This window comes from Cricetulus griseus, chromosome 9 (assembly GCF_003668045.3).
Source record: "Cricetulus griseus strain 17A/GY chromosome 9, alternate assembly CriGri-PICRH-1.0, whole genome shotgun sequence".
NCBI classification, from domain to species: domain Eukaryota; kingdom Metazoa; phylum Chordata; class Mammalia; order Rodentia; family Cricetidae; genus Cricetulus; species Cricetulus griseus.
In genome coordinates this window covers 12,077,155-12,102,127 of record NC_048602.1, presented here as the reverse complement: position 1 = coordinate 12,102,127, position 24,973 = coordinate 12,077,155, and the positions used below count along the sequence as shown (strand labels likewise).

Below are 24,973 nucleotides of genomic sequence, written 5' to 3'. Positions count from 1 at the left end.
ATACTAGAAGTGAAATTTGAGACCTTGCTGTCAAATTTTCAGATTGATAAAATTCCCATGACTACTCAACATAAATGGAGGCAACTGAAGTGTGATTTACATGAAACAGACAAATACCTAGAAGCCCAGAGCCTACAGAGATGGAAGCATGAAGAAACAAAAAGCTGATTCATGAAAACTCATAACAGTGAATAAATAAAGACATTCGAGAAACGTGAACAATTTTCATGATGGAAACAGGCAAAATAGGTATAGAAGAGAGCCCAGTGCATTAAAAACACATACAAAAAAACCCTGCAAACTCAATACTCTGTGGGGACACTGATAGCATTTCTTCCAACACCAGGATTGACACAAGGATGCTGTGGTGGCCATTTTTCTTCAGTATTGTCTTAGATGTCCTAGATGAAATGATTAGGCAACAAAAAGAAATAAAAGTTCACCAATTAAATGGCTGCAAAATAGATCTACAGATGACATGAATGTATAAAATTTCTCAGAATGGTGAACAAACACTCCCATCTGAGCTCTACAACTGTAAACTACTATTACATCCAACCATTAAGTTTCCTGTTTTGTCACATGGATAGAGTCACTAAGTAACACAGAAGACTCAAGGGGAACACACGTGGCTCCCTGGGAAGAAGAAACAGAAAGGATTTTGTGAATGGATGGTGGTCAGGTAAGGATGGAAACGTAAGAAAACGTGTTTGGAAAGGTGGAATGGAATTGAGTAATGACTGGAATAGTGGAGCATTTTGGAAGTAATATCGAAACCTACTACCGTGGAAGCTCCTTGGAACCCACAAGAGTGACCTGAGTAAAGACTCCTAGAAATGAGGGATAGGTAGCCTGAACCATCTGTCTTCTACAACCACAAAAACTCTAACAATAAGACTAATGTGGGAAATTACCAATACGGAGCCAGGTAGAAATACAAGGGATTTTAATAGGGAAAAAGCCTTACTTACAGAGCGACCTAGCCAGCCGGTGTGGCAGCAGTCTGTACAGCAAGCCGAAAGTGAAACCGAAACTGCAAGCCAAACCAGCCACCTGAATGCCCCTCACTCTAAGTCCCCTGACCATGCCCTCGGAGGCATGGTCAGGCACACCTGTAGCCAGCACCTAAGCAGGCGTGGCTACAGCATCCCCTACAATAGGACTATGACAACAGGCAGTCACAAAACTTTAGGCCTACAATCTGTCCATCCTGCGGACATACTGGGGTAATGTTGGAAGAGAACTTGTGGGATTTTGCCAAACAATGACTGATCTAAATCAAAACCCATGCCATGAGATGGTGCCCAGGACTGGCACTGTCTAGATGCCCAGGAACCAGAGGCTAGATAGCCCAGAAATTCAGGACAGAACCAAACGTGACTGGGAAAAGATAGGGATAAAATTATTACTAACAATGTTCTGTTATACTAGTAGATCAGTGTCCAGCCTAAAAGTCATCAGAGAGGAATTGTCCAGCAACATATGGAAACAGATTCAGAGACATACAGCCAAACACTTGGCCATGCCAGGGGAAACCCACAGAGTAGGGGAAGGATGGATTGTAGGAATCAGGGGGGTCAAGGACACCATGAAAACATGAAACTCAGAAGCAATTAAGCAGGGTTTATAGGAGATCACAGAGACTGAAGTGGCAATCACAGACCCTGGAGGGGTTTGAGCTGGGGCCTCAGCATTTTAGCCATAATAATGTTGATCTATATTTTTGTGGAACTCCTAACAGTGGAAGTGAGGGACATCTCTGACTCTTTTGCCTGCCCTTTGGACCCTTTTCTTCCTATTGGGTTAACTCCCAGCTCTGATATGAGTGACTGTGACAAAATATAACTTTCTATGTCATGTTCTGTACGTATCCTTGGGAGGCCTGCTTATTTTCAAAGAGAAACAGAAGAGGAGGGGATCAGGGTAGAGGAGAAATGGGGTTTTATGGAAGAGTTGAGGAATGGGAAACTGAGGTCAGCATGGAATATATGAGAGGAGACTAAAAAGGAAAGTAATACGGTTTAACAGGATAAAACACTCGTCCACAAGGTCCCACTGTGAATGACAGTTTCTAGATGAAAACAGAATGATAACATTCCATGTAGAATGTTACATCTAGACATCAAACAAAGTGTGCATCAAGGCTATTTGGAAACCAGCAATGTCCACAGTGAAACTCGGGCAGCCCCTTTTCCTGTCACTCTTCTTCACTTCACATGGATGAATGATGTGCAGACAGCATTGGACTCAGGTGAATTGTTTCAACAAGGAATGTATTTGATCGTATGAGAGGATTTTTTTGTCAATGCAATCAATGCACAATTTTCCGAGCAGACTCAGAGCACCAAAAATTTGGAGAGCTGAAATTAGTTCACATGGAATCTGAAGGATCACTATGTATTTGAATCACAACCTACACTCTTAAGGCCTTTGAGTTTTTCTTTCCATTTTGATTTCTTCTGTTTCCTTTTAAGACAAACTCACTTTAAATCCTGGCCTTCCCTTGTACACAAGAGTATCCCAGGATTTTAAGTGTGACTCGCCACGCTGGCTGTACCTAAGTAGTACCTAATAATTTTCTCCACATTAAATTAATCTTCTTCATCTTGTAACCCCATTGATAAAGAAATTCAAGCATTCTACTGCAGGGGAAGAAAGGTCACTCACTCATCGTGGCCAAGAGATTGGGGGACTGGTCTTCAAACTGAATCGATTGGAGACCTCACACTGATAATCTCCAGTATCCTCGATCCTGACAGGATTTATTCTGAGTCCACACTTTGTCGGGGACAGAGTCATCCTCTCTGTGATCTCCAGATTCTGCTTATTGAAGATCCAACGGATGGAGATATCAGTGTCAGGTGAAATGCAGGTGAACGTCACAGATCTATGTCCTGCGACCATAGTATCAGAGATTCGCACAAAGGGCTGTGTCACATTCTCTGTGAAGAAAGAGAGGAGGGTACCAAATGACAGTAATCCAGAGAATTGAACCAGGCCATCTTTAGTTCATACTTTTTAAAACTTCCAAGGGGGAGAATAGGGAGCTGTGACTATAGACACATCTTGTGTTTGGATCTGCCACCCAGGGGCTGTGTGACTCTGATTGAGTCACTGTTTCCTGTGTCTCAGTTTTCCCATAATAAGACACACAGTGCATGGATATTGCCATGTCTGTGAGCTATGATTAGTTACAATGGTCTAACCTTTGGCAGGACAGCATCTGTTGTTACTATTTACTTGCAGAAGAGAATTTCCTGGGCTGGACCCCTGAGATCATGGAGGAATCTGAAGAAGCTGCCTCCTTTTTTTCTTCCCATTGTGCCTGAACCTTCCTGTGAGGTCTCATAAGCCCATCAGAACAACAGGCTAAAGGCCCAGACACCTATCCACTGAGACACCTCCTCAGCAGGAGATGCACAGGTCACCTATGTAACTAGAGCTTTCATGGAAGTACACAGCTGATTCTACACTGTATGGGATAGTCAGACCCTTGACTTGGACAGATAGTAAAGCCTGATCCTGGCAGCTATGACAGCAAATCTTTTAAAAAGAAAAACAGTTACAAAAAGCTCCAGAGTATCACCTTGATTCCAGCCAGGGTCAACATTTTGGAGTCCGTGCTTATTGTTGGTCTCTGTGAGGACCCCATGACTTAATCAGCCAAGTTCTGCCTGACTCCCACAAAGTCTTTCTGGGAACATGTGCCTGGTGAGAGCTCCAAGTGTCTGCATTGAAGCTGACATCCTGGGGCTGAGTTTATCCAACACAGTTCCTCCTCTCTGCAGGTAAAGAGAGGTGAGGAGTTCTGATCAATTACAATTTGTCTACCCAATGTATGTCCTCCAGTAGGGACTCAAACCCTACTGGGGGACACAGAGAATAGACACAGACAATCCTGACAGTTTAGTGTATGACGTAGCAGAAGACACACCCAGCAGATGGAGACCATAGCATCACTTACTTTTCACATAAACTTCCACATATGCTCTTTCAACTTTGAAATATTTGTTTAAAATTGATAGTGTGTACATTCCTGCATCTTTCTCTGTGATACCCTGGAGCATCAGGGATCCATTTTTGTACACCATTCCTCTTCCTCGGTGTGTAGGCTCCCAGGAGATAGAATCCATGGCTCTGCTGTATTCTACAATTTTATGGAACAGGTTCTTGTCCTCTAATTTGTACCAAGAAAAGGATTGCAGGTCTTCTGGAAGACTGTGAACTTGGAACAGGACGTCTTCTCCTTCAGCAGCATACCGAGGCACAGGTTGGATCGTGAATTGAGAAGAATTTAGAAGGTTACAGAATGGAGAAAGGGAAGCTGGGAGGGAAAAGAAACAAAGCCATCACACGGGGGCCACTGTACTTGGTGAAAAAAAGATGGTGACCTCCATCCTAAGGAGATGTATTTGTCACTCAGAGGTACAGGGGTGTGTGTGTGTGTGTGTGTGTGTGTGTGTGTGTGTGTGTGTGTGTGTGTGTGTTCCCACTTAATGAAGGGCAGAAACATTACCAACAGTGCCCCTGAAAGTGTCACGTCCTCTGCATGAAACTGTCCCCTTGGGTGTCTGCTCCCTCAGTACACTCAGTCAGATACTGCAAACACTCACACACCCTGGGGTTTGAGATGATGACCCCTGAACTCAACAGGCCTGGAATTCTTCACTTTCTAGGTGTTTTTTTAAATCTCATTTGATACAATACTCAACCACTAACTTCAAAAATAGATGCACTTGTTGTGCTGTCAAGTCTCAAAGCCCTTAGATCTGCAACTGTGTGGGGTCTGGTTGCACTGTAATCTTCAAGGCAGGCTAAAGTCCTTAAAAGGCTTGTGTGGTAGGCTGGCTGGTTTTATGTCAACTTGACTCAAGCTGCAGTCATTTCTCAAGACAAGGCCTCAGTTGAAAATACCAACACCAGCTTGTCTTGTGAGCAAAACTATAGTACATTTTTTTTCATTGGGGTTGATGCGAAAGTATTCAGACCAATGCAGGCAGTTCAAGCCCTGGGTTGGGAGTCCTGGGTGATCTGAGAGAACTGTTTGAGCAAGCAGGAAGGGCAAATCAATAGGAAACACTCCACCACCATGGTCTTGGTACACAGTTCCTGGATTTTATTCAACACTCTGAATATGGAGCTGATAAATATCCCAGTCTGACATGGATGTTCTAACACCATTGGTCTCTATCAACTTTGAGGGCATGTAAGAGTAGAGAACTAGAGCCGGGCGTTGGTGGTGCACGCCTTTAATCCCAGCACTCGGGAGGCAGAGGCAGGTGGATCTCTGTGAGTTTGAGGCCAGCCTGGTCTCCAGAGCAAGTGCCAGGTAGGCTCCAAAGCTACACAGAGAAACCCTGTCTCGAAAAACCAGAGAGAGAGAGAGAGAGAGAGAGAGAGAGAGAGAGAGAGAGAGAGAGAGTAGAGCACTAGAAAAATGCTCCCCTGGATCACTTTAGTCCAGCCTTGGAAAGATGACTGGGTTCACAGCTCCCTGGTCTGGCTTCCTGTGATAATGGGCTGGCTTTTACATCTTACTTAGGCTGAATTACTTTCCTACAGGTTAGAACTTGATGTTGGTGGAGTCAGAAGATGGAAGCATTTGTCTCTACCAGTGTGTCCTATTGACTTCTCAAAGCTCCATCTAGGGCCTCCTTTCCGAGGGAAAGTAAGCCAGGCCAGCCCTACCAGTCTATCGTGCACTAACTTTTCAAACCTTTGCATGGAACCCCATTACAGAGGGAACGTAGCCTAGGCCAGCCATGACAGTTCAGTTTGTCTAAGCCCTACCCAGCACTGAACAAACACAGAGAATCACTTACTGTCCACCTGGAGTTGCACCTGGGCATCTTGACTTCTCATGTCTGTCCACAGAATACGTAGAATGTACAATCCACTGTCTTTCACGGTGACACTATGAAGCAGCAGGGATCCATCACTGTACAACGTCTCTCTGCCCCCATATGCAGGCCCCCACACAGTCAATTTCTTGTACAGCGTATATTGGGAAACCACAAAGTTATCGATCGTAGTCGTTCCTTTGAACCATACAAAGCCTGCAATATTCTCAGGGGGGTTGTGAACCAGTAGAAGAACGCTTCTCCCTTCAGCAACAATGGGTGGCACTGATTCAATAGTGAGTTTGGGAGAGGTAGCAAGGAACTCACAATTCCAAAGAAAAGCTAGAAGTGAAGAAAAAGATCCATCAAAATCGGGACCGTTGTATTTGACTAAAGTGAGGCCCTGTGTCCTGAGAAGCTGTGTCAAATGCTCAGCCTGGGTTTGTGGGTGAGTGTCTATCTGTCCCACTTGGTGGATTTCATATGTGTGTGTCCCCACACATTTTATTTCCAGTATATACTTCTCCCTATTCAGTCAGAAAAGTTTCCCTAGCTTACCGCCAACAGATCTCTGCTCGCATTTACCCAGGATTGGTCTTGGGCTGATACCTGCCCAAACTCTTCTCCTACAGACCCTGTCTTCACTCTGACTTGCTGTTGTTCTGTTCCTTTGGGGTTTCAGTTAATATCCAAGTTCACTTCCTAGCTTTCTTTACTTCAAGTCCACTGAAACTAGGAATCATAAGACCCATGTGTTGTCTTGTACTTTTTATAAGTAATGCCTAGAAAAAACTCAGGTACATGTGGAGACCAAATGGATGAATAAGATCCCAGAACCCTGCATGCCCATGGATTTATTAAAGAAACTCTTAAGTTTAGGGATACAGTAATGGATCATTCCATTTGCTATGATTTTTTTACAGCTGTTTGTATATGATACTTGTGATGTTGTAGTGTAAGGGCTAGTCTAGCATGTGTGGCTGGTCCAGGACACAGTACTTAAGTGGAGGTCAGAGGACTTTTGTTCGTTTGTCTCAACTGGTCACACAATGAAGCAAATACCTATATCCATTGAACCATGTCAGTGATCCACACAGCAGCTTGATTTTTTTTATTTGGTCCATCAAACTGAGAACATTAGTCTTCAGAATATTGTGGCCATGCTTACTAAATTACTGTAAGAATATTGTCTCCCCCACCCTTACTGTTTAATACTCGATGAGAGCATCCTAATGCTGACCTTCTCCTACTCTGTATCTTCTCCCCTAGAAACACTGAGACTCCTCTCATGTCCTTAGGCCACTCAGGAGACTCCAGACAGTGTGTCAATTCTCTTCCCTCACACACTGTGAACTCCTGGTCTCCTCATCTGTGAGCAGAAGCCCCTGAGGTGTGGCGTACCCTTTGCAGAGGAGTACAGACTCAGTAGGCTGATTGGACATTCTTCTGCGGGTATTTCTGCTCAAGCACGGCTACCAAGATCTGCTGACCTAACCCCATCTGAGCTGAGCTTCTTTCCACGGAGGAGCACCTCCTGGAGTCCAATGGGATTAGGGTGGATCTGTGTTCAAAATGCTGCTCTGTCCCTCCTCTTTCAGCTCCCCATGTTCCTTTTCTATTCCATCTTTATGTTTCTGACCTCTAGAAAACGGAGTATCAAGGTTGATGGCCATCACTGTGAAATGAGGTAATAGGAATTGACCCTGGAACTGCACTCTGCTATACCCTGGCACCAAAAGGGGAAAATCCGCACAACTGTGTGACAAAGAAAACCAGCTGGTTAGTCAGTCTGACATATTGTTTCAGTGCTTTGGAAACATGCAATTTGCCCCCAACAGGAAGGTCCAACACTGCCTTTGAGGTTCAAAAGGGGCCAGGTGCGTGATGGGTGTGGAAAAGAACAACTGTGTTGTCACTGAAGCCACCATCAGACTGCATTCTGACAGAGGTCAAAATCCCCAAATATGTCAGGAGTCTCACACATTGGATGTGTGGGATGAGGCGACCTGATTCCTAGGAAAAGGCTGTGAGCTCCTTCATCCAGTGCAAGACTTTCATACCCATGCTCTCGGTTCCTCTGTTTGCTGAGCTGTGTAATGGGTTTGCCCATGTGCTCTGTGATCTTTCTGAGATGCCTTGGACCTCTATTTAGTTGTTTTCCCCCGGGATATCATGTGTTTCCTATAGGAAACACATAATCTCCTGGCAGTGTAATTGACACATTAAGGAGCCTGTAGGTCTGAGAATTCTGTGACCATGATTTCCAGGTCTTTCAAAACAGGGGTGGACCAAGCCTACTAAGTTCCTGGTTCCAGCAAATATACTTTTACACTAGTTCCTTGTGTGTTCTGATGACATTCATGGTGGTCATGGTGGTCATGGAGGACCTACAGCTCATGTCTGGGAAGCTGTCAAATCAGCATAGCCTGTAACCATTTGTCTGCAGGAGAGTGTTCTCCAAGATGCACCCAAAGGACACTCACTCATCTGGAGAAACTATTTCCTTGGTCCCTCTACTAGGGGACCATAACTTTCATGTGAAATCTCATACGCTTAGCAGGACAGTTCATTAACAGCCTGGACACATGCTGCGCTATGCTTCCCTGCCGATTCTCTGAAGAATATGGCCAAATGACTTAATCCAACCAAAGCTCGAATGACAGTGCACTGTCTGGTTCCACACATCACAAGACTTTAACTGCTAGGAAAACTGTTCCCTGCCATCCAGAAGGCAAAATCCAACACTTGTAAAAGGTTTCTCATGGACACCTGGAGTTGAATCTGGGACAGAGATCTGGAGCCATGGCCTCTTGATGCTTACATCTCTCTGAGGATTCCAGGTTTTCCTCTAACAGGAACAATGTTGATTCCCTCACGGTCTTTCTCAAGGAAACATTACTGGTTAAAAAAAAAAAACACTATAGTCTATACAGAGGCTGATATCCTTGGCTGAGTTATGCACCATGCATCCACCTGTGTTCAAGGTGAAGTCAAATCAAGGATTCTGATGTATTGCCATCATTGTAAACCATATGTGTCTTACACCAAATGCTCAAACCCCAACATGGCTGCTCAGTACACAGGGAAGATAGACACAGACCACACTCCTGTGTGTCCAGTGAAATGAACCTCAAAAGGCTCACAGAGCTCACAAGGAATTACTTACCGTGTACTCGGAGGTACCTGGATGTTGTTGATAAGATTTCCCCATGTGTATTATAGGTTTGTAGGGTATAGATTCCTGTGTCCTTCTGGGTGACATTTTCAAGCAGTAGGGATCCATTGTGATACACTGTCTCTCTACCACTGTGTAGAGGCCCAGGAGCACTTAAATTGTTATGCAGTGTATATACCGCAATTCCTCGAGTTGTGTTTGGTAGCCCTTTGAACCAGGCATAGGCTCTAAGATTCTTTGGGGGACCATGGACAGCCAAAAGGACGTTTTCTCCTTCCGCCACATGGGGTGGCACTAATTCAGTGGTCACATGGGCAGTGGTGGACATGTGCCAGAAGGATAAAAGGGAGGCTAGAAGTGAATTGAGAAAAAACATCAGTATTAAATGGGTGTGACCATCACTCAGCTTTGGTGCGTGCATGGTGGTGTGCCCACCCTCCTTTGCAGACATGAGCAACACGACTTCTATTGACTCAGAGTGTCTGATTGTGTCATTAACTCTCTTTGGGATTCCATGCTCTGGTGTCTGCCTTGCTACTCGCTCACTGTCCCTGTATCCCTTCTCACACAAAGTATCTGTTGTGAGTTTCAATGCCTCTCTGAACTCCTCGCTTTCTGATGTTTTTTCTCTTTTCTCTGATTCCTTTGAGATTCTAGTCAAACCATGACTTCACCTTCAGATATTCAGACATCAGTCCACTAGAGCAATGGGTATTATTGCTGGTTTTGCTTTTACTTTTGGTTTCAGTTTCATTTTTGGTTTTTGTTTTGTTTTGTTTTTGCAACAGGGTTACCCTGTGTATCTCTGGGCATCCTGGAACTTGCTCTGTAGACCTGACTGACCTTGAACTCACAGAGATCACCTTCCTCTGTATCCCTTGTTCTGGGATTAAAGGCCTGAGCCACCACTCCATTCAGGGCAGGGTTAACCTGACATTTTTTTGAATGATCAGTTCCTTGAAAAGTGGATAAAGGCAAAAAAATTAAGGAAGGAAAGAGAAATGTGTCCCCATGGATTTCTCTTCAGAGCTCCTAGGTTTGGAGCTTATGACAATAATTATATTCAAGTGACCAATAAATGATTTTTGATTTTGTTATGTAAATTTATGTGTGCATTAATGAAGACTGGTATCTCCTTGTGCCCATATGAAATTAAATTCTACAAGTCTGTGTTGGCGCACATGTGTCAGAGTGTGCTTGTGTGGGGACATGCCACAGCACCCGTTGTGGAGGGCAGGAGTAGAGCCTGTAGGAGTCTGTTCCCTTCATCTACTTTTTGGAAGCTGAGAATTGGTTTTGGATTGTTATATATTCACACACGGAGACATCTTGACAGCCCTCCCCTGTTTGATTTCTATTTGGAGAGTCATGCCGTCATGGTTGGAAACATCTCTGTCTTCACAGCATTGCAGCCAATATAATTGACAGTAAATTTGGAGTGTATGTGGCTTTTCTTTTACCTTCGTCACCTCCTATCCTCTGGAAGCTTCAGGCTACTGAGCTCCTGTCCCTTGCTGTACCTTCTGCACCATGACGGCAAACAGACACCTTGAGTCTTCTCTCAAGATCCTGTCCTCTTTAGGACACTCCAAGCTTCTTCTGGGTTCCCCTCCAAACACAGAAAATGATTACTCTTACCTATGATCAGAAGCCCCTGCCCAGGGGTACGCCCCTTGCAGAGGCGCACAGAGGACTCCTCCATCAATCTTCTCACTGTTCTTTCCTCCTTCTGAGGAGAAGAACCTTAGCTCCAACACAGAACTCAGGCTATGCCAGTCTTCGTCCTTCTAGGCTGAGACTCTTCTCAGACTAGAGGACTTCCCAGAATCCAATGGGCTGTGAGTGGTGGGGCTTGAGTCCAAGGCCCTGCTCAATGCCTTCCACCCTCAGTGCTGACCTGAATCCCTCTCAACTTCCCTTTATGTTTCTCCTCCAAGCAATACACGTGAGCAACAAGGCTGATAAACATCTCCATTCCCTCAGGGAACAATGATTCATCCCAGAGATGACACCCGCTGTGTCCTAACCTAGGACCTGTCAGGACCATAGAGAATCTCCTTCATGCCTATGTGTCCTCATGACACAGAGACCAACCTGAGAACCAAGTCTATCCCGTGTTCTCAATGCTCTCAAAAGTTGGTATTTACTTAACCCCTATAGGAATGTGACATAAATATCTCTGAGGCCTGGAACAAGACTAGATGAATGATGACTTGGGATGAAGATCAATCCAATACCACCATTCAATTTAATGACCCAGGAGAAAGGCTCAGGAGCAGTTGTGTGAGGAGTTTCTTGTGTTCAGTGTTGGGAAAGGGGTTACCTGTGCATCCTTGAAAGGACTGTGGCCTACATTTTCATATGGAGGTTTTCAAGACAACACTCTACCATTGTGTCAGGTGTGCACACTTCCTCTCTGTTCTTCCTGGGTCATCTTTGCCCTTTCCTAGATGGTACCATGCTCATAATCATCACTGTGCTCTTCGTGACTCCTCATTCCTATTCCTGTGTGATGGGTCTAGACAGTGTTCCAGAAATGCCCTGGGAAGCCCTGGACTAAAGTTGGAAGTAGTGTGAATCCAGAGGAAGGGCATTCTCAGGAGGAGCCTGGCGCTCTGGAAATTTCAGAGGAAAGTTCTAGGACATTTCTCTTAAGATTGAAAGAACAGGACACAGCTGGGCATGGCGGTGAATGCTTTGAATCCTAGAATTCCATAGTCAGAGACAGGTAGATCTCTTAGATCTAGGCCAGCCTGGTCTATAGAGCAAGTTACAGGACATCCAGAGCTACACAAAGAATTCTTGTCTGGCAAAAAGGAGAGGGCACTAATGTACGGGACTGCACATGCTCATTCTGGACAATCACTGCTTTCTAAATCCCCCTTTAAAAGAGCATTATCCATTTCTTTTTAATTTTCCAATTTTCTGAAGTACATATTCTTAATTATTTTTTCAATTTCATTTTACATTCCAGATAAAGTTCTCTCTCCCACCCCTCCTCCTACCACCCTTGCCTCCCCCTCAGCCTATGCCCCATCCACTCTTTCCAACAGGTAAGGGCTCCCACAGACAGTTGACAATGCCTGCCACATTAAGTTGGTGCAGGACCCAGCCTTCCTATGAGTTAAGGCTGAGCATTGCATCTCCTTATATGGAATGGGCTCCAACAAACCAGCTCACGCACCAGGCATAGATCCTGATCCTACTACCAAGGTCCCCTCAGATAGTCCAAGTTTCAAAACTGTCTTCCACATGCTCGGATCTTATTTCACCTATTTCCAGTGGAAGTGCCACAGATGTCAATCCAGAGTTCCTGAGTTTTCCCCAAGCTTGGTTATGCTGTCTCTGTTTATTTCTTCCTCATGATCTTGACCTCCTTGCTCATACATTCCCTCCTCCCTCTCTTTCACTGGATTCCTGGAGTTCAGCCTTGTGCTTGACTCTGCATCTGTTTCCATCAATTACTGGATGAAGTCTCTATGGTGATAGATGAGGTATTCACCAATAGGATTAGTGTGGGGGGGCAGTTCAAGGTACCTGCTCCACTATTGCTAGCAGAATTATGAGGGTAATCCTTGTGGATTCTTAGGAATTTTCCTAGCACCAGATTCCTTCCTAACCCCATAGTGGCTCTCTATTGAGGTATCCTTTTCCTGCTATCCTGCTCCATCCCACCTTAACCATCCCATTCTCTCATGTTCTCATCACCCATCCCATCACCTTTAGCAGCCCCCTTGCTCTGAGTTTACCCAAGGCAATCCATGTGTCCCTCTTAGGGTTCTTGTCACTGAGATTTTCTGGAGCTGTGGTTTATAGTCTGGTTATCCATTGTTTTATTTGTAATATTCTCTTATGAGTGAGTACATACTGTGTTTGTCTTTCTGGGTCTGGGTTACCTCCCTCAGGATGTGGTTTTCTAGTTCCATCCATTTGTCTGCAAATTTCATGATGTCATTGTTTTTAGAGCTGAGTAATAATCCATTGTATAAATGTACCACATTTTCTTTATCAGTTTTTCAGTTGAGGGGCATCTAAGTTGTTTTCAGGTTTGGCTATTATGAATCATGCTGCTAAGAACATAGTGGGTCTTGAGGTACATTGATTCCCAATTTTCTGTGAACCACCATACTTATTTCCAAAATGGCTGCACAGATTTACACTTCCTCCATCAGTGAAGGAGTATCCCCCTCACAACATGTCCTCTCCAAAATATGCTGTTCTCATGAAATTTTATCTTAGCCATTTTCACAGCTGTAAGAGTATATCTCAGAGTCATATTGATTTGCATTCCCCTGGTGGCTAAGGCTGTTGAACTACTCCTTAAATGTCTTTCCGCCATTTGAGTTTCTTTTGTTGACAATTCTCTGTTTAGCTCTCTATCTCATTTTTAAATTCTATTGTTTTGTATTTTGATGTCTAGTGTCTTGAGTTCTTTATATAGTTTGGAGATCAGCCCTCTGCCACATTTAAGGTTGGTGAAGTTATTTTCACATTCTGTAGGTTGTTGTTTTATATTTTTGACAATGTGCTTTGCTTTACAGAAGCTACCCAGGTTCAGGAGGTCCCACTTCATTGATTGTTGTTCACAGAGTCTGTTCTTTTGTTGTTATACTAAGGAAGTAGTCTCCTGAGCCAATGCATTCAAGGCTACTTCCCATTTTCTCTTCTATCAGGTTCAGTGTAACTTGAGTTAGGTTAAGGTGCCTGAGCCACATGGACTTGAGTCTTGTGCATTGGGATAGACAGAGATCTATTGGCAGTCTTCTACATGTTGACATCCAGCAAAACCAGCAACATCTGCTAAAGATACTGGTATTTTTTCAATTGTAATATTTGTGCTCCTATGTAAAAATTCAATGTGTTCATAGGTGTGCGGATTAATGTTAGGGTCTTCCATTTGATTCCATTTGTTCACATGTCTGTTTTTGATAATAGCCAGCCTTTTATATTACTATAACTCTATAGCAGAGTTTAAGTCAGGGATGGTGATGCCTATGGAAGCCCCCTTATTGTACATGGTTGTTTCGGCTATCCTGGGTTGTTTATTTTTCTTTTTGAAGTTGAATAGTGTTCTTTTGAGGTCTGTGAAGAATTGTTTTGGGATGGTGATTACTTAGAATTTGTAGATTACTTTTGCTAAGATTGCTATTTTCACTACGTCTATCCTACCTATCCAAGAGCGTGGGAGAAGCTTCCATTTTCTGATTTCTTCTTCAATTTCTTTCTTCAAAGGCTTAAAGTTCTTGTCATATAGGTCTTTCACTTGTTTGGTTAGAGTTACCCAAAGATATTTTATGTTGTTTGTGTTTATTGCAAAGGACGATGTTCCTCTGATTTCTTTCTCAGATGATTTATCAGTTTATATAGGAGGGCTGCTGATTTATTTGAGTTCATCTTGTATCCAGCCATATTATTGAAGGGTTTTATCAAATGTAGGAGTTACTGGGTAGATATTATGGGCCACTTATGTATACTATCACATCACCTACAAATAGCAATAGTTTGACTTCTTCCTTTCTGAATTGTATCACCTTGATCTCCTTTTCTTGTCCATTTGCTCTAGCTAGAACCTCAAGTACTATATACAGTAGATATGGAGAGGTTGGAAAACCTTGTCTGGCCATGATTTTAGTGGAATCCCTTTGAGTTTCTCTCCATTTAATTTGATATTGGCTATTGGCTTGCTGTATATTTCCTTTATTGTTTTCAGATGTTTTCTTGGTATATCTGATCTCTCCATAACCTTTATCATCAAGGGGTGTTGGATTTTGTTGAAGGCGTTTTCACCATCTAATGACATGATCATGTTTTTTTTTTCTTTTGGTTTATTCATATGGTGAGTTACATTGACAGATTTCTCTATGTTGAACCAACCATGCAATTCTGGGATGAAGACTACTTGGTCATGGTGGATGATTTTTTTTGAAGTGTTCTTGGATTCACTTTGCCAGTATATTATTGAGTATTTTTGCATCACTTTTCATGAGGGAGATTGGTCTTCATTTCTCTTTGCTCTATCTTTGTGTGGTTTGGGTATCAGGATAACTGTAGCCACATAAAATTAGTTTGGCAATCTTCCTTCTGTTTCTATTACGTGAAACACCTTGAGGAATATTGGTGTTATCTCTTTTAAAATTCTGGTAGAGTTCTGCACTAAAGCCATGGTCATGGGGTTTTTTGTTTGTTTGTTTGTTTGTTTTTTGGTTGGGAGAATTTTAATGACTATATCTCTTTTCTTAGGGGTTATAGGTCTATTTAAATTGTTTATCTTGTCTTGATTTAATTTTGGGATGTAGAGCCTATCCAGAAAATTGTCAATTTTCTTTTAAATTGTCCAATTTTATAGAGTACAGGTTATTGAAGTATGACCTGGTGATTCTCTGGATTACCTCAGTGCTTGTTGATATGTACCTCTTTCCATTTCTGATTTTGTGAATTTGGATAATCTCTATCTGCCTTTTTTTCGTTTGAATAAGGGTTTATCTATCTTGTTTATTTTATCAAACAACAACTCTTGATTTCATTGATTCTTTATATCGTTCTCTTTGGTTCTGTTTTAGTGATGTCAGCCCTCATTTGATTATTTTCTGTTGTTTACTCCTCCTGTGTGAGTTTGCTCCTTTTTGTTCTAGAACTTTCAGGTGTTTTGGTAATTTGCTAGTGTGGGATTCCTCCAACTACTCTATGTAGGCATTTGATGCTAGGAACTTTTTACTCTTATTAGTGTTTCCATATTATCCCACAAAGTGTGTATATTGTAGATTCATATTATTTAATTTCTTGCTTGACACAAGGGTGATTCATTTGAGCATTATTCAGTTTCCATGAGTTTTTTGGCTCTCTATAATTAGTGTTGTTGTTGAATTCCAACTTTCATCCATGGTCATCCAAATAGATACAGGGGTTTGTTCAGTTTTTTTGTATCCTATAGGTTTGCCTTATGACCAAGTATGAGGTTAATTTTAGAGAAAGCTCCATGAAGTGCTGAGAAAAATGTTAAGCCCATTTAAGTCATAACATCTGCCAATTTCCTTATTTCTATGTCAGTTTCTGTCTGGCAGACCTGTCCATTGGTGATAATGGGGTATTGAAGTATCCTACTCTTAGTGTGTGGGATGTGATGCATGATTTAAGCTTTAGAAGTGTTTCTTTTGTGACTTTGGTTGCTCTTGTATTTGAGACATAATTGTTCAGGATTGAGACTTCATCCATCATCCATCATCCATCATCTTGATGGATTTTTCCTGTGATAAATATGAAATGTCCTTCTTAGTCTCTTTTGATTACTGATGGGGGATGTCCTATTGTGTACTATGAATGTTGGTTTCTCTTATTGGTTGATAAATAAAGCTGTTTCAGCCAGTGGACAGGGATATAGACAGGCAGGAAGTATAGGCAGAGCTACAAGACTAGGAAGATTCTGGGAAGAGGCACTTGGTAAGGAATCATGACGGAGATGCATTGTAGCTGCCAAGAAAGCAAGAGGCTTGAGCATCACCAGTAATCGAAGTCCATTGGAGATACAGATTAATAGAAATGGGTTAATAATTAAGAGAGGGATAGACCATAAGAAACCTGAGACATTGGACAAACAGTTTATAATTATTATAAGCCTTTGTGTGTTTATTTGGGGCTAAATGAGTGTGGTACCATGTGGGACAGGAACTCCATAATCAGATTACTTTATTTTGAAGTCTATTTTGTTAGATATTAGGATAGCTATACCAGAATCCTTCCTAGAACCATTTGATTAGAAAGTCTATTAGTAACCTTTTACTCTGAGGTAGTGTCTGTCTTTGAGATTGAGGTGTGTTTCTTATATGCAGCAGAAGGATGGATTCTGTTTGTGTATCTGTTCTGTTTTACTTTATCTTTTTACAGGAGATTGAATCCATTGACATAAAGAGACATTGATCACCAGTGATTGTTAATTCTTATAACTCTGTGTGTGTGTGTGTGTGTGTGTGTGTGTGTGTGTGTGTGTGTGTGTGTGTGTCACTTCTTTAGAATTTGCTCTGAGGGATTATCTATTGTAAATAGAGCTAACTTTGTTGGGTTGGAGTTTTCCTTCCAGGGCTTTCTGTAGTGTTGATTTGTGGATAGGTATTGTTTAAATCATATTTGGTCATGAAATATCTTGCTTTCTCCATATATGGTGATTGAAAGTTTTGCTGGGCATAGTAGTTTTGTTTGGAATCCATGGTTTCTTAGTATTTGCAAAATATCTGCCCAGGACCTTCTTACTTTCTGAGTTACCATTGAGAAGTTGGATTTTATTGTGATAGGTTTGCCTTTATATGTTACTTGCCCTTCTTTCCTTTTTGGCTCCTAATATTCTTTCTTTATTCTGTATATTTTTTGTTAACATTATTATGTGGCAAGGGAAATTTTGTTGGAGGGTCCAGTAACTTTTGTGTTCTGTAGGCTCCTTTTATCTTTTTAGGCATTTCCTTCTTCAGATTGGGAAAGTTTTCTTCTATGATTTTGCTTAGTATATTTTCTGTGCCTTTGAGCTGGTGTTCTCCTGTTTCTATGCAAATAATTCTTATGATTAGCTCTTCCATGGTGTAACAAGTATCCTCAATATTTTGTCTTTTGACTTTGGTGTTTTTTCACTATTTAATTTTTTATTTTTATTAGAAACAATTTCATTTTATATATCAATGCCAGTTCTCTCTCCTTCCCATCCTCCCATGTCCCCCACCAACCCCCATCCCATCCCTCTTCTGATCCCTAGAAAGAGTGAGGCTTTCCCTGGGGGAATCACCAAAGTCTGTCACATCATTTGGGGCAGGGCCTAGGCCCTCCCCTGTGTGTCTACTCTGAGATAGTATCCCTCTACGGGGAATGGACTAGTTTTAATGATACTTTTGACCGATGAGTCTATTTCCTCTATCACATCTTCCACACCTGAGATTCCCTCCTCAATCTCTTGAATTGTTGGTTATTCTTGCACCTGTAGTTCCTGTTCATTTACCCATATTTTCCATTTCCAGAATTCCTTTGGTTTGTGTTTACTTTATTGACTCTATTTTAATTTTCAAGTCTTGAACTGCTTCTTTCACCAATTTGATTGCTTTTTCTTGTCTTTCTTTAAGAGATTTGTTGATTTCTTCCAATCTTTGCCTTTTCCTTGATTTCTTTAAGGAATTTTTTTCATTTTGTCTTTAAGGGTCTCTATAGTCTTCATAAAGTTATTTTTAAGGGCAGTTTCTTCTGGTTCTTCTGCAATGGAATGTTCAGGGATTCTTGTTGTAGGATCATTATTTTCTGGTGGTGCCACATTGCTCTTTAGGTTGTTGTATGTATTCTTGCATTGGCATCTACTCATCTCTTCCTCCTATTGGTAGTGCAGAATCCTACATGTGCAGGCACAGCATAGGCTTTGGTGGTTTATGGTACAGTGAGCAGTGGTTGGGGGTGTGGGGAGGCTGTTGCCAGGGCTCTGGTGGTTTGGTGGATGGGGTCACTCTGCTAGGGCCTAGAGAGAAGGGCCTTCCAGCAAGGAACCCAGACACTCACCTCCTCCATGCTATCTAAATCTTACTTCTCTTTGATCTGAAGGTTCTCAGGGATTTTGCTCTTGAGTGCATGTCACATTTATTCAAGAAAACATGTATCCTTTTCACACCCTTCTTTGTTTCCTTCTCTTGCTGTGATAAAAATAATGCTGAAAATGAACAGTTTATGAGACGGGGGGCATTATATTGTAGTACTGAAGGAAGTCAATGCAGACAACATGCTGCTTGATGACTCGTTTGCAGGGTCACATGCTGATTCATGCTTACGTAGCATTCTTACACAACCAAGTACTGTCTGGCTAGGAATGATGCTTCCCACAGTGGTCCAAGCCCTCCTGTGTCAATTAAGAAAGTCACTCACAGAAATGTACAGCCTGAACTGACTTGGTTGAGGTTCTGTTTTCGTTTTTGTAGTTGTTATTTTGTTTCTTTCTTTATTTTTTCATCCTAATAACAGTTTCCCCTCCCTCTTCTACTCCAAATCCCACTGCCACTCCCATCCCTTTCCATTGATCTATCTGTCTGCTTTTATGCCAATACAATAAAGTTTTTATTGATATAGCTCTATAGTAGACCTTGAAATCAGGGATGGTGATACATTCAGAAGTTCCATTATTATACCAGATTGTTGTAACTACCTTGGCTTTTTTGTTTTTCCATACTATTTTGAGTATTATTCTTGGAGGTCTCTAAAAACATCGTGTTAGAGTTTTGATGGGGATTGCATTGAATTGGTAAATTGCTTTTGATAAGATGGCCATTTTTACTGTGTTAAACCTATTGATCCAGGAGCATGGGAGATCTTTCCATCTTCTGATATGTTTCATCCAATTTCTTTCACCAAAGACTTGAAGTTCTTGTCATAAAGGTCTTTCACTTACTAGGTGTCTAAGGGTTTCTATTGCTGTCAAGAGAAAACATTCCCCAGCCAATCTAACATTTAATTGGAATATCTCACTTACAGTTTAAAAGGTCCAGTCCACTATCATCGGGGAGCGTGGCTGTATGCAGACATATTTGGGGCTTGAGAAGTAGCTGAGACTACTACAATTTCTTTTTTATTTTTATAACTTTTACTTAAATTAGAAACAATCTTATTTTACATATCAATCCCAATTCTATCTCCTTCCAATCCTCCCATGCCCCTCACTGACCCCCCATCGCATTCCCCCATCCACGCCACAGGGAGGGTGAGGCCTTCCAGGAGGGATCTTAAAATTCTGCCATTTTGGGGGGGGGGCAAGGCCTAGACCCTCCCCTGTGTCTCTAGACTAAGAGAGTATCCCTCCATGAGAAACAGGCTCCCAAAGTCCTTCATGAACTAGGGATACATCCTGTTTCCACTTCCAGAGGCCCCATAGCCTGCCCAGTGCTCCTAGCTGACACCTACATTCAGGGAGCCTGGTTTGGTCCTATGTTGGTTCCCCAGCTATCATACAGGGGTCCATGAGTCCACTTGCTCAGGTCAACTGTTTTTATAGGTTTCTCCAGTATGGTCTTGACTCCATTGTTCATCACTCCTCCCTCTCTACAACTGGACCCCAAGAGTTCAGCTCAGTGCTTAGTTGTGAATTTCTGCTTCTGCTTCCATCAGCTACTGGATGAAAGCTCTATAATAGCATATAAGGTAGTCATCAATCTCAATATATGTGAAGGCCATTTAAGATAGCCTCCCCACTATTACTTAGATTCTTAGTTGTGGTCATCCTTGTGGATTCCTGAAGATTTTCCTAATACCAGTTTTCTCATTAATCCCATAACAGCTCTATTTATCCATGTGTCTCTTTCCTTGCTCTCCTTCTCTCTCTTTCCCCAAACTCAATCTTCTCTCATGTTCTCCTCCCTGTACTCCTCTCCCCTCCTCTTCCTCCTACCTCCCTTCCCCTCCCACCATGCTCCCAATTTACTCAGGAGATCTTGTCCCTTTACCCTTCTCCAGGGGACCATGCTTGTCTCTCTAAGGGTTCTCCTTGTTTCCTAGCTTCTCTGGGGTTGTGGATTACTATCCTTTGCTCTATGTGTAATATCCACTTATGAGTGAGTATATGTTTTTATGTGTCTGGGTTACCACACTCAGGATGGTTACTTCTAGTTCCATCCATTTGCCTGAAAATTTCAAGACGTTATTGTTTTTTACCACTGAGTAGGACTCCATTGTGTATACAAACCACATTTTCTTTATCTATTCTTCCACTGAATGGTATCTAAGTTGGTTCCAGATTCTGGCTATTACAAATAATGCTGCTATGAACATTATTGAACAGATGTCCTTGTGGTATGAATGTGCATCCTTTGGATATACGCCTAAGAGTGGAATTGCTGGGTTGTGAGGTAAATTGATCCCCATTTTCCTGTGGAACCACCAGACCGATCTCCAAAAGTTTGCATTCTCACCAGCAATGAGTCAGCGTTCCCCTTTCTCCACCACCCTCTCCAGCATAAGCTGTCATTGGTGTTTTTGATTTCAGCCATTCTGACAGGTGATGGCACAGCCATTAAAGTGTAGACTCACAACCAAAAGAAACAACTCTTGGGTTCATTGATTCTTTGTATTATTCTCTTGGCTTATATTTTATTGATTTAGCCTTCAGTTTGATTATTTCCTGCTATTGTTGACTCCTCCTGAGTGTGTTGACTTCTCTTGTTCTAGAGATTTCAGGTGTTCTGTTAAATCACTATTATGGACATCTCTAATTTCTTTATGAAGACTTTTATTTCTGTGAACTTTCCTCCTAGCAGCACCTTCATTGTGTTCCATATTTTTGGGTGCCTTTTCCTTTCATTGTCATTGAATTCTAGGAAGTCTTTTATTTATTCCCTCCTTGACTCAGTGGTAATTCAATGGGGGAGTTGTTCAGTTTCCCTTAGTTTATAGGCTTTCTGTTGTTTCTATTGTTGAAATCCAACTTTAATGCATGGTGGTCTGATAAGATACAGGGGATTACTCAATTTTCTTGTATCTATTGAGACATTGTTGACCAAGTATATAGCCAATTTTGGATAATGCTCCATGAAGTGCTGGGAAAAAGTTATATTCTTTTGTGTTTGGGTTAAGTGTTCTGTCAATATCTGTTAGGTCCTTTTTAGTGGTAATGTCTGTTAGTTTCTTAATTTCTCTGTTTGGGTTCTGTCTGGATGATGTGTCCATTGGTGAGAGTGGGGTGTTGATATCTCCCACACATGGGGTTCAATGTGTGATTTAAGCTTTAGTAATGTTGCCTTTATAAATGTGGGTGCTCTTGCATTTGGGGGCATAGATGTTCAAAACTGAGATATCAACTTGGTGGGCTTTTCCATAGATGAATATGAAATGTCCTTCTCCATTTCTTTGGATTAATTTTAGTTTGAAGTTTATTTTGTTATATATTAGACTAGCTACATATTAGTCTAAGTTGTTCATTGGTGGTTTGATTGGAAAATCTTTTTCCAATTCTTTATTCTGATCTGTAGTGAGCCTTCGTCTAGGTTGGGAGCTCATCTTCAGGAAAGTAGTATTACATCAGGGGGTCTCTGTTCTTCTTATTAGTGTGTCATATACCTTTTCTTCTGATTGATGTGACTTGTGCCTGGGCAGCAGCAGTGAACCATAAATACAAACAGGGCCCCAAAGCAGTTCAGTTGATAATTTGGGGCAGCTTAATCTGTGAGATGGGGCTTTCAGAACAGAATCTTGAGAGTGTTGCATTACACCTGGCAGGTGGGTCACTTATATGTTCCTCTAACTTGTGTGTCCTATGACTCAAGATTCTGACTCTGTTTCCCCTAAGGTGATTTTGTGCAATGGCAGGATGATAGTTAATGGTAACTAGGACATGGTTTCAAACTGTTAAATCCTATTGCTCTACAGTGAGATTCCAGAGGAAGTTGCCTAGTCTCCAAGTGAGTGCCCCTCTTTGTTTTCCATGTGATGTCCAATCAGAGCCAGGGTACATCTACCCTGAGTGTCACTTTTCCCACTTCCAAGATCCTGATCTCAGGACCACTGTGATGTCCACAACAGACATTGTGAGGAGTTAAGGAATCATCAGAATCAACATGTGTTCTGACCCAGAGCAGGCCTCCCAGGCACATTCATCACCTGCCTCATCTGCCTCCATTGGAATTAGAGCAGAAGCTGTTTATGAGATAAGACAATACAGGAAATGGGAGCCTGTGTGATAAAGGATCATGACCGTGGTTCAAAGTTCTGGGTGTTCCTTCTGTGTCATAGAAATTATAAAATCAAACAGGGAGCAGGAATGCATGAGTTAGTGACAGAAAGAAATATCTACTTGATATTAATTAATGTTTATGTACCTTGGAAGTTCTTACCTCCTGGGACAATCCCCCACTTCACATTTCAACACCAGCCAATGGTGACCCAAGAGAAATCAGAGATTCAAGGAGAGGAGGAGGAATCATAGCTAAAATCGAAAAAGAGGATAGGGACTGGTTTGCGCCATGACACATGCTGGGAATTAATTTCTATATCTATCCCTAAAACCAAGGCTTCACCCAAAGTTCAATAGTGTCATTTCTGAGATCCACCTCCAAAGACCTATAATGTTCTTTACTTTGGTCTTATGATTGACAATGGCTAAGTTCTTGACAAGTGAGATATAGGATTTAAAAGTATTCATTATGATGTTGAGGATAAAGAGCACTTGTCAGGATACCTTGGGCTCTCCATTGATGAGCCAAGAGTACTTACTATACATGTGGGTGAGAGGCAACTTTGCCTAATAGGTTGAGGTTTAACCCTATATACAAATGATTGTCTCAGAGGGATACGATCAGATCACATGAACCATACGGTGCATACCTAATAAAGCCACATGTGATGCCTGCAAAGAAATGGAAAAACCCTGGTGTGTAGAAGGCTCTAGTAGCTGTTCTATTACTGTAGTTGAGCAGATACCAACCATATCTGGGGTGAAGATTAGCTGAAGACTATTCATGTAGCATATACAATCCATGATCCATCAATGGCATAACACAAAAGCCCCCACTGGACTCTCATGTGTGCACTGACCTGAGCTTCAGATGTCCCTTGTCTTTATTACCCTGAGCATGTCTAGGAAGGTATTATCATGTCTTTTCTATTGCCAGGTTCTGCAAAAACACTGGACACCTTTGGGTTGATTGTTCTGTTATACCTAAACAGGATTTCCAATAAGCTGACAAACACCACACAAAGATCAGCTTCAGCCTAGAAACTGCTAAGGACATTCAAATTGTTGACTTCGTATGAGATCGATTTGAAATTTTTACAGAACTTTTGGCTCAACCATCCTTAATCATGAAATTACCAAATGCAAACAAGTCGTACATTGTGGAAAGCTTGGCAGAAGTTCATTATTGCAAATAGTTTTTCTGTGTAGAGTTAAAATATTTCTTTTAAATTTAGATGAAAATGAGGAATATTGCAGGATATTTGATCACACTGTGGACACTGAGATTGCATTATTTGCTGGACAAACCTGTTCCTAGTTGTGGTGTCCCTCGGCCCTAGCACACACCCTCATCCAAGAGCCTCCTGCATGAATAGTCTAAACAGAATTAAATAAAAGCAACCCTATATAAAGAGGCAGAACTAGCAACCAGTTCACAGGCAGTGAACATAGTATGATTAAGAAAAACCAATAGACAGTACAGGGGAGCGGGAAGAATGGATAGAGAGATGTAACAGAATTAGAAGGGAGGGATACTTCAGATTGAGGAGGTGTTTTGGAGACAATATGAAAAGAAGATTTCTGAGACAATAGCTGAGAATTAAGATTAACTAAGATTAACGGGGTGCTTTCTCTGCCCCTTTGAGATATCCTGCTTCCACCCCAGTGTCTGGCTCCTGAGTCCTTATTGGTAAAATCGAAAGCATGAGATTGTACTAAAAAACACTATAGTGATAAAAACAGTAGAATACTGGCACAAAAACAAACACAAAGAGTAATGCAACAAAAAAGACACCAAACATGTATGCACATAATTACATCCCTCTGATATTTGACAAAAATGCAAAAAGCATGCACTGGAGAAGAGACAGTATTTTCAAGAAGCACTGTTGGGAAAGCGGAATGTCATTGAAGAGCAAACTTAGAACAATATCTATCACCCTGCACAAAAGCTGCCTCCAAATGAATCGTGGACCTCAATATAAAATATCAAATGATAAAGGTGAAAGAAGAAAAATAGGCAGAGTCCTACATGATACAAGTGTAGGAAAGTTGGTGAGCTGGGAAAGCTTGGGCTGTGGGACAGGTTTTGGAAACAGTATCTAAGGAGTCAGGCAGTTCAGCTGGCAGGCAGGTCACTCCCTGTTCTTTTGACTGTGTGACCTGAGCCTCGAGACTCTGTTTTCTGTAAGTTGACATTGAACTGTATTAAGGTGACAGTTAAGGCTAACTGGGATAATGTTCCAAATGCTTAAGCCCTCTTTCATAAAAAGAATCCACATGAAG

The 24,973-nt window shown here is 41.8% G+C and overlaps 1 protein-coding gene across 1 annotated transcript in view; it reads right to left on the bottom strand.

Moving 5' to 3' along the window:
• The window catches only part of LOC100772681 (carcinoembryonic antigen-related cell adhesion molecule 3-like), a 70,167-nt gene extending 59,450 nt beyond the window's left edge, over window positions 1–10,717 (bottom strand). Inside the window, exons 1-5 of the mRNA XM_027431351.1 lie at window positions 10,654–10,717; window positions 9,007–9,366; window positions 5,823–6,182; window positions 3,965–4,324; window positions 2,727–2,942 (exon numbers count right to left, since the gene is read on the bottom strand). Of these exons, the coding sequence (XP_027287152.1) occupies window positions 2,727–2,942; window positions 3,965–4,324; window positions 5,823–6,182; window positions 9,007–9,366; window positions 10,654–10,717 (1,360 nt within the window). The remainder of the gene's footprint in view (window positions 1–2,726; window positions 2,943–3,964; window positions 4,325–5,822; window positions 6,183–9,006; window positions 9,367–10,653) is intronic.
• Between the last annotated feature and the right edge of the window lie 14,256 nt (window positions 10,718–24,973).